Here is an 11,094-nt window from a genome sequence, read left to right as displayed (position 1 = left end):
ATTTCCTATCTGAAGGCGAGGAAAATGATCGCAAAAGGGTGCATTTATCATATTGTGCGAGTTAGAGATACAGATGCTGAGATACCTACACTTCAGTCTATTCCCGTAGTCAAAGAGTATGCAGATGTGTTTCCAGATGAGCTTCCAGGTATTCCTCCAGAGCGAGAGATTGATTTTAGCATCGATTTACTTCCAGGAACTCAACCAATATCCATCCCTCCGTATAGAATGGCACCTGCCGAATTGAAGGAGTTGAAGGAGCAGTTAAAAGATTTGCTGGAGAAAGGTTACATCAAGCCCAGTACCTCACCTTGGGGTGCACCGGTACTATTTGTGCGGAAGAAAGATGGCTCGCTGAGGATGTGTATCGATTATAGGCAGCTGAACAAGGTAACTATTAAGAATAAGTATCCACTTCCAAGGATCGATGACTTGTTTGATCAGTTGCAGGGGGATAGATGCTTTTCAAAGATAAATTTGAGGTCGGGGTACCACTAGGTCAGAGTTCGGGAAAAAGATATTCCAAAGACAGCCTTCAGGACCCGATATGGCCACTTCGAGTTCCTTGTCATGTCCTTCGGGTTGACTAATGCACCCGCCATATTTATGGACTTGATGAATAGCCTATTCCGGCCATTTTTAGATCTGTTCGTGATAGTATTTATTGATGATATTCTGGTTTATTCCCGTTCAGAGGATGAGCATGCGGACCACCTGCGAGCGGTACTCCAAACCCTCCGTGATCATAAGTTGTATGCTAAGTTTTCTAAATGTGAGTTCTGGTTGAAGTCTGTAGCATTCTTGGGGCATATTGTATCAGATGAAGGGATAAAGGTAGACACTCAGAAGATTGAGGCCGTGAAATCTTGGTTCGTAGCTTTCTAGTCTTAGCAGGATACTATCGGAGGTTCGTAGAGGGTTTTTCTTCCCTTTCGGCACCATTGACGAAGTTGACACAGAAAGAAACTAAGTTTCAATGGACAGAGGCTTGCGAGCGGAGTTTCCAAAAGCTTAAGAACAGGTTGACCTCAGCTCCAGTTCTAACACTTCCAGAGGGTCTAGAGGGTTATGCCGTGTATTGTGATGCATTAGGTGTCGGGTTAGGATGTGTCCTGATGCAACATGGGAAGGTAATTGCGTATGCTTCAAGTCAGTTGAGGAAGCACGAGAGGAATTATCCGACCCATGACCTCGAGTTAGCTGCGGTTGTCCATGCACTTAAGATATGGCGACATTATTTATATGGTGTTCATGTTGATGTATTTACTGATCATAAAAGCCTACAATATATCTTCAAGCAGAAAGAGTTGAATTTGCGACAGAGGCGATGGCTTGAGTTATTGAAAGATTACGATGTTAACATTCTCTACCATCCAGGGAAAGCTAATGTTGTAGCAGATGCCTTAAGTCGCCGATCTATGGGTAGCTTAGCACATGTAGAGCCCGAGAAAAGACAATTAGCTAGAGAGATTCATCAATTGGCTTCGTTGGGGGTTCGGTTAGTAGATTCTGAGGATGGTGGAGTTGTACTCCAAAACACTGCAAAATCATCCCTCATAGCTGAAGTCAAGGAAAGGCAGTACGAGGACCCAGAGTTGGTCGAGTTGAGAGAGCGAGTTCTGCAGCAGAAGAAGCCATTGTTAGAGCTCAAGGGAGATGGGGTTCTCAGATACAAGGGTCGTTTGTGTGTTCCAGATGTAGCAGGGCTACGAGACAGGATTATGTCAGAGGCACATTATTCATGGTATTCCATCCATCCTGGATCGACGAAGATGTATCATGACATTAAGGATGTGTACTGGTGGAACGATATGAAGAAGAACATTGCTGAGTTTGTCGCCCAATGTACTAGTTGCCAGCAAGTGAAGGTAGAGCACCAGAAGCCCGGAGGGCTAATGCAGACTATAGAGATCCCGACATGGAAATGGGAGGCGATAAACATGGACTTTATCACGGCTTTACCTCGTTCTAATCGTAAGTTCGATTCCATATGGGTGATAGTCGATAGGCTCACGAAATCAGCTCACTTCCTACCGGTCAGATCTACATATACAGTAGAAGATTATGCAAAGTTATATATTAAGGAGATAGTGCGGCTACACGGAGTACCGATTTCTATTATATCTGACCGTGGGGCTCAGTTTAAAGCACATTTTTGGAGGTCATTTCAGAGAGGTCTAGGGACTCAGGTGAATCTCAGCACAGCTTTTCATCCACATACTGATGGACAAGCCGAGCACACAATTCAGACGCTCGAGGATATGTTACGAGTATGTGTGTTGGATTTTAAAAGAAGTTGGGATGAACATCTACCTCTTATCGAGTTTGCATATAATAACAGTTACCACTCCAGTATCCAGATAGCTCCGTACGAGGCTTTGTATGGGCGTAAGTGCAGATCTCCTATAGGGTGGTTTGATGTTGGAGAATCTGGGTTACATGGGCCAGACATGGTTCAGCAGGCCATAGAGAAAGTAAAGCTTATCCGGGAGCGACTGTTGACAGCTCAGAGTCGTCAGAAGTCATATTCTGATGTGCGGCGACGAGACTTAGAGTTCAGGATTAATGACTGGGTATTCTTAAAGGTATCACCTATGAAGGGCGTGATGAGGTTTGGCAAGAAAGGCAAGCTTAGCCCACGGTATATTGGGCCTTATAGGATCATTCGGAGAGTGGGCCAAGTAGCTTATGAGTTAGAGTTGCCCTCAGAATTGGAGTCTGTCCATCCGGTTTTTCACGTATCTATGCTACGGAAGTGCATTGGCGATCCTACCCGAGTGGTGCCCACAGATGATGTACAGATTACAGAGGACTTGTCATACGAGAAAATTCCAGTTGCCATCCTAGACCGACAAATCCGCAAGCTACGAAATAAGGAGGTAGCTTCCGTGAAGGTTTTATGGAGGAGCAAGAATGTAGAAGAGATGACGTGGGAATCGGAGGAAGAAATGAAGTCTAAATACCCCCACCTATTTCAAACTGAAGATATGGTTCGAGATGGGACGCTACAACATAGCTCTATGTAGGCTAGCAGGTCATCAGGTAAGCTTTTATTTTTCACTTTCAATATTTATGATTTACAGTCGGTGAGGCAAATTGCTGCTATTTATAAAGATTGGCCATGTGTGGCATGCATAGTATATTTTCTGGCTGCGTGCAGGTTGGTTTTAACCTAGTGTACGAAGGATACTCTGGCAAAATTTTCCAAAGTCTCTAAGAGTAAACATTCGAGGACGAATGTTCCCAAGGGGGGAGTGATGTTACACCCTATATTTTTGTACGTAAAAATGCGTCGTAAGAAAACTAATGTAGGACCAAAAATGAGATAATATTTAAAAGTATATAAAGTAAGTTAATCATGTTACCTATGAGGTTACAAATATTGAAGATCATGAACAACAAGTACAAAGAGGGTTGGACAGTTCAGAAGCTAAAGCAATTGAATAAAACAATGTTTCGTCGAAAGTCGACAAGTTGGGAATTTTATAACATGTACCTTTGGGGTGAGACTAGGGTGATTAACATGATAAAGAGATTATGTTATGATTTATATTAGTCGTATGACATCCATGTGTTATGTTTTAATGTCAAGCGAGTTGTGGAACAAAAGTCGATGAAAGTCATCACAAGTTACACTCACAAGTTTTACTGAAACTTTAAGTCAAATCTAACTGCAATTTTCTCCCAATATACTTAGCGTTATGGGGTGCTCCACCCATCAAATTAAAGATCTATGAGTCTATTTTCCAATTCATTAAACCGTTTGTCAATACGACATCGGAGTAGTGAGATATGGGCATTTTTGCGATACTGCGCAAGCTGCTAGGTGACAAGTAGGTGTGTCACCTACTTGCTTAAATGAAAGCCCAAAAATGGGCCATTTCGGGTCGTCCAAAGAGGCCTTTTAAAGGCCTATTTTCTTCATATATTAGACTTAAAATAGAGCATAATAACCAGACATAAGCTCTGCAAAGAATCCTCCCAAAAATTTCCCACAAACCCTAATTGATTTTCTCTCCCTTTCAAGTTCTAATTGGAGGTAAAACCTAGAGTTTGAAGAACCAAGATAGGAGCTGAGTTATCCAACAAATAAGGTGATTTTACTGCTCTCTTTCATCCAGTTTTTCTTCTATAAATTCATGGTAAGTCGTTCTATACTTGTGAGAACTCACGGGACGGTGATCGGAAGCCGTGAGTTCGAGTTATTCACTTGTAGCGGACTGTTTTGTATTGCTGTTGAGCTGCGTGTTTTACTACTATTTTGTGGAGTTTTGGAGGAGGAAGGGGTTGTAGAAACACCATATAAATGTAGGGTGGTTGGCTGGTCGTTCGTCATAACATTTTCGGGTCGTTTGACACTACTACGGTGGTCATTTTGTGTATGAAGAGATTGGGGTGTGTTGGGCTGTTTTGTAGTATTTGATGGTGTATATAGGGCTGGAAAATGATGTATATATGTTGTCATTGTTCTGTTCTTGTATTGTTGGTGTTATCTTGAATTTGGAGGAAGTAAGGATTATAGGTGAGATGCTGCCCGTTTTAATACAAAATAAGTTTGTCGTTCGTTGTGCGATAGTTGTAACTTTCGTAACTTAACGATAGTATTATTATCATTCTTGTAGATTAAGGTGCGAAGAGGTGAGTTCAACTTGGTGATTGGAAAGATTCTGATAAGGTATGTTAAGGCTAAGCCTTCCTTCATTTTGGCATGATCTCGTAGCTACATGTGTTAGTAATGAGACAAAAGAGAAGTTCATATTCATGAATTTATTCACACTATTCTAGTCTCATAAGTTACAATATTATTCCTTATCGAGATTCTATATTCAATTTAGTATTGTCTTCTTCCAGTCAAGAGAGCAGCAAGCCTATATATACAGTATTACAGTATTTTCATTACCATCGAGCTATAATCGATGGGCAGGCCCCTATTGGGCAACCTCTGATCAGATGGAAAGTTATATACCGAGCCTACTGTGGCCGAGCGCCTATGAGCGAGCCCAGCATGGTCGAGATACATAGCCTAGTATGGCCGAGCGCCTATGAGCGAGCCTACTACGGCAGAGCAGTTATATATACCGAGCCTTATAAGGCCGTACAATTATTTTACTTACTATATTGAAGGAGTTGAGTCAGTATCAACAGGTAAGTATATCTCCAGATCATCTTTGACTCCCAATTATTTTCAGTTATTATATTATCAGTTCAGTTTCAACTTTCAGTTATGTTATCGCCTTATATACTCGGTACATTATTTCGTACTGACATCCCTTTTCCGGGGACGCTGCATTTCATGCATGCAGGTTCAGATAGACAGACGAGTAGACCTCCTCAGTAGGTGTTTCCAGAGTTTAGCCTGATCGGTAAGCTCCACATCCTTCGGAGTTATCGGGTCTAAGTTTTTGTGTGCATCTTATGTATGTAATTATATATATAATATGGGTAGGTCGGGGCCCTGTTCCGATCACAATATATCTATCAGTAGAGGCTTGTAGACATATCCTGTTGGTTAGTGCAGTATGTTGGGTTTGTAGGCCTGGTATGTATAATTTGGTGGTTTGTCAGCTGTAGTAGCTATGACGGCCTTTTCAGCCTAGTTTTATATTGATGTTTAGTTATCGCTAGTTTCCATTCAGTTTTATATTTTGCTTCGCAAATTGTCTTGCAAGGTGGCCCCGTGGCCAAAGTATGACATTATATGTTCAGAGTCCCTTAGTCGCAATTTGGTATGCCAGGTTAGGTGAGGCACCGGGTGCTTGTCTCGCTCCTAGGTTCGGGGCGTGATATTTATGTACTCACGCTACACTTCTGCACTAATCGTGCAGGATCTGAGGCAGGTGCATCTGGCGGTATTACCGGTGCGCATCCCAGATATCCCGAGGCCTAGTGGTGAGCTGCATTCCTGAACCGTTCCGCAGCACCTAGTGTCTCTCCTTTACATTTAATTTTGTCTATTTTTATTTCAGATAGTGGCTAGAGTTTTGTATAATCTATTAGTGCCCATACACTTGTGACACCAGATCTTAGCACACACTTTAGTAGACTTTATGATTTTGGAGTATTTACATATTTTTGTGTGCATTCAGATGCTTTCATTTTATTCTCTATTTCACAAATTTCTAAATACATGGAACTTAATTACTTGTAAGCCTATTAAAAGAAGTAATCACGTAGTGAATTTATCGTAGGCTTGCCTAGCGGTGACGTTAGGCACCATCACGGCCTATAGGATAAATTGGGTCGTGACAACACCAACTGATTTAGCCCCAGCCAAACCCATATCTGAGATCAATTCAAGGGCATACTTCCGTTTATGCCTAACAATACCCTCTTTGCTTCTGTCCAATTCTATGCTAAGGAAATACCTCAGCTCACCAAGATCCTTGATCTTGAAACTGGATTGTAAACATGCCTTAGTTTCGAGAATCATGGTTGAGTCATCTCCTGTGATCAAGAGATCATCGACATAAACCAAAACTAAGACAAATTTTTCTTGAGATTGTCTAGTAAACAGAGAATAATCCAAATGAGTTTGAACAAAACCATAAAACAACAAGGCAGAAGATAATTTTAGATTCCTCTGCCTGGAGGCCTACTTAAGGCCATATAGTGACTTAAGCAACTTACAAACCTGCTGAAGACCATTTGAACCGTGAAAGCCCTAGGGTAAAGTCATATACACTTTTTATCCAAATCTCCTTGCAAGAATGTATTATAGACATCCATTTGATTGGTTGCAGCAATAGCCAAAACACACCTAACAGTTACCATTTTGACTACGGAGAAAAGGTTTCTTGGTAATCCAAGCCTTCAGTCTTGCCTTGAACCTCTCCACCTCCCCTGTATCTTTATACTTAATTTTATACACCTACTTACAACCAATAGATCTTTTACCTGTAGGCAAAGGTACCACCTCTCATGTATTATTAGCCTCTAAAGCTTGTAATTTAGCTTGCATAACCTCAATCTACCTAGGATCTTTCGCAGCCTTTGTTTAGGCTCAAGATCAGCAAAGAATTTGGTAAGGAAAATTTGATACCTTGGTGTGAAAGTATCATAGCTTACAACATCAGACAATAGATAGAGACAAGTATTTGCAGTAGAATTATGTCCTTTGCCAGGTACAACAAGTCCTTCAACCAAATAGGTGGTTTAGATACCCTTTCGAATTTTCTCTATGCTGGCTCAGGATCAATAACAGGTGCAGGGGTAGAAGGTGGTAAACCTGTAGTGATGGGAGAAGGATCTGCAATGTCAAAGACATGTGCATCATGTGAAGCTATTACTGGTGGCTGGTCTAAGATATGTGATGGACTAAAAATAGGATCATCTTGTGAAGGAGAAGGGGTAGACACAATTGGAAAGGAGAAGTCCTGATATGTTACTTGTGAATGTAAAGGAAATATGTTCTCATGAAAGAGAACATCTCTGCTAATAAAGACTGTTCTGTGCTCCATGTCATAGAGCTTGTAACCTTTCTGAAAAGTCTCATAGCCAAGCAACACAGATGATATAGCTCTAGGGCTGAATTTGTCTTGTCTAGGTAATATTGTTGCATAGCAGAGGTAACCTATTACTCGCAAATGAGAAAATGAAGGCACTCTGTTGTGAAATACTTCAAATGGAGACTTGTTTTCCAAAATAGTATAGGGCACTCTGTTAATTATATACACAACAGCTTCAACACAACATCCCCAAAACCTAGGTGGCAAGTGATAGCTCTAGCTATCTCAAGGATATGCCTATACCTCCTCTCGATAACCCCATTTTGTTGAGGAGAATAAGGGTAAGAACTCTGATGAATTATCCCATGCGACTTGAACAACTCACCACAAAGACTATTGTAAAATTATGACCCATTATCAGATCTAAAAGCTTTAACTTTCCTTTCAAATTTGTTCAAGATCATGGCAATAAAAGATTTAAGTAGGGTAGACATATCAGATTTAACTCATATCATAAAGACCCAAGTCCAACACTCACAACCAACTTGTTTGCTAACTTGTTCAAAACTAACACAACCAACACTCACACCAACACTCACAACCAACACAACCTGGGAGCAGATTTTTCAAAACTAACTTGTTTGCTACTTATTGCAAGTTCCACATATAAGCTCAAACTTTTGAGGCATCTGCCTATCTGTTATACTGTCAAGCACCTTAGCAACATAGACATCAGTATCAACTCCTAGAGAAAAATGGAAGTTATCCTGCTATACAGATCAATTTCAATCAGCTTGAAGTGGTCAGCAATCTGATGTACTTACTCAGAAAGTAGGAGAAGCAACTAATGTGGAGAATTAATAAACTGGACTTTCATCTCAAAAAATGATCAATCTGCTCTATGCTCATTATGGATGTTGATCAACAGTTACTGCAACAACACTTCAGCAACACAGATGTCAATTCATATTAGGTTCAGAAAACTGGAAGTTATCCTGCTAATCACAAGCAGCTTGGCTTGGACATCAATCTGATGTACCTACACAGACAGTTATCACATGGCCTGAGCTTGACTACTATGTAATGTATATATGGTATTAGACCATTTCTCAGTGGTATTAGCATGTTATCATGCTCATTCTAGGGGTGGTTTAACATCATACAGAACTATGGAGTCAAGCAGGTATCTCATAGAATCCAACATGAGTTCACAAGATATAAGGCTTATATTAGCTGTGATTGCATTTATTCACAGAATTGTATGGCTGCACATTTGATCAGCTTCTTTGTGTATGAATTTTTGGTACTGGAATATCAAATTGAAGATATCAATTCACATGAAATACAAGGAAAACTATTGCTGGCATCTGTTCTTAGTATTTACAGTATAGTGTCATATCATTAGCCAGTGGTATTAGTGTGCATGCATGCTCAATCTTAAGATGAGAAGACATTATATTGTCCTCATGTCTCAAGCAGGCAGTTCTGTCTCTATTATGCTTTCATCTCAAATTCATGTTCAATGTATCAACAATGATACTGAAATTTTTAGCTCCAAGTTCACAATGTTCAAAATGCTTCGCTTTACAACTACTGGATTTAAACATACCTATTCCTTTGGATTGCAACAAATGGCACCTGGTGAGAGCTTTGTAGGTGCTACAATAAATTGTTGGCAACTGGTGTGTGCATTCATGATCGTCGGCAACAATTGGATGTTTCAAATTACTAGCCTTGTATTTACCATCTTTCATTACGCTACTGCTACATTATATTTGGTAGCAATCGCCATTGGATTTCTTTGTCGTATTGTTTGTTTGTAGTTTATCTGAACATTTTGTAAGTTTCACCCAATTTGGGATTTATTATACATAACAGCTACTAGGTGAATAACCTAGTAGTATATTCGCAGGAAAAACAAAAGTGTCCATCTAGAGAAATCATCCATAAGAGTAAGAAAATAGTTCATTCCATTATAGGTGGAGACTTTGTAGGGCCCCCAAACATCTATATGAATCAATTCAAATGGTGTAGCAGCTCTACTATTACTATGAGAAAATAGAAGTCTAACTTGTCTAGCTAATGGACATATGCCACAATGGTCCAATGTAAGACTATATTTATTTTTCAAAACAAAAATTCTTCTTAGAACTGCCATAGGTACATGGCCCATCCTCTTGTGCCATAACTCTGAATTTGTTCTCTCTCTTACTGCCAAAGATTTCATCTGCTCCTTGACTCCAGCATTTCCCTTTGGTCTCAAGATGTAAAGTTCTACTTCTTTCTTACCAATTCCCTTCACCCTCCCAGTGAAGAGTCCCTGGAAGATAAAGAATTCGAGATAGAAACTAACAAAGCACTGCAAAGCCTTAACCAGCTTTGAAACTGAAAATAGGTTGAATTTAAATGCTGGTACACACAATACATCTTTAATGAGATCACCTCCTGTCAAGTGGAAATTTCCTACATGAGTAATCTGAGTGGAATCTCCAGTAGGCATTTGAACATGTCCTGAGTTTCCTACTTTAGTAGCATCAACCAACAAGTCTACTATCCAAGTAGGACTAGAATCAGGATCAGACAAAGATATACCTGCCATGTGTGCACTAGGTTCACCAACTGAAGTTTTCTTCAACAAATTGAGGATTTGTGAATTCTGCTAAGGAGTAAAGACTGGTGTTGTCATAGGTGCGAGTGGACGAGGAGTAGAAGCATCATTTCCATCTGATTGTGCAAGGTTTCCACTCGGCAAAACACCTCTCTTTTATGGCTTAAAATCAGGAGGGTACCGTATGATTTTATAGCAATTTTCCTTCAAATGAACTTTCATGTTGCAAAAGTCACATTTCATTAACTTGAAACAATTATCCTTGGAATGACCTCGTGTGTGACAATAATCACACTCCAGATTATAATTCTTATTCCCCAGCCTCTGACCAGAATGTTTAGCAGTAAATAGGGCAGTAGGATCCATATTTTCAGTCAATGCATAATGCCTTCCTGCGACCATTTTTTGACTCTCATCCTGAAGCAGCATTGCATATGCTTGGTTAATATTAGGAACGTGTGATTTCATCAAGATCTGGCTGCGTGCATGGCTATATCCGTCATTGAGACCCATAAGAAATTGTAACAAGCGTTGGTATTGTAAATGATTAGCATATTCCTTGGATTTTGTACATTCACAGGAAGGAGGGGGCATCAATGAATCATATTCACCCCATAAGTCCTTCAATTTGGAATAATACACAGAAATGGATGAAGTACCCTTTGTTAAGGTGAAAATTGTCTTATGCAGATAAAACATACGAGAAGTTGTCACCTTATCAAAGCGCTCTCGCATGTCCTCCCAAATAGCATAAGCACTGAAATGAAACAGCACTCCTCTAAGCAAATGATGACTAACATTATGCATAATTCATGATTTTACCATCGTATTACAGCGATCCCAGTGATTAACAAAATTTTGTCCATAAGTGTCTCGCGTGATAGTACCTTCAACAAAACCTAGTTTATTCCTAGTTAGCAAAAAAACTTCCATGGCCTGTCACCATAGAGTATAATTATCCATTCTGATTAGGGGCATCCCAATCGAAAGCAAGCTCGGAGCATCCGAAGCATGCAAATACAATGGGTGATTGTGGTCAAT

General features: G+C 40.1%; 1 protein-coding gene across 1 annotated transcript; it reads right to left on the bottom strand.

Moving 5' to 3' along the window:
* Positions 1-10,209: 10,209 nt before the first annotated feature.
* Positions 10,210-10,860, bottom strand: LOC142172054 (uncharacterized). The gene has a single exon (XM_075235812.1). The coding sequence runs from the start codon at positions 10,858-10,860 to the stop codon at positions 10,210-10,212; it is 651 nt and encodes a 216-aa protein (XP_075091913.1).
* Between the last annotated feature and the right edge of the window lie 234 nt (positions 10,861-11,094).

The sequence above is a fragment of the Nicotiana tabacum genome, chromosome 17, assembly GCF_000715075.1.
Source record: "Nicotiana tabacum cultivar K326 chromosome 17, ASM71507v2, whole genome shotgun sequence".
NCBI lineage: Eukaryota > Viridiplantae > Streptophyta > Magnoliopsida > Solanales > Solanaceae > Nicotiana > Nicotiana tabacum.
The sequence above is the reverse complement of the archived record's forward strand: the minus strand, read 5'-3'. Positions and strand labels throughout refer to the sequence as shown.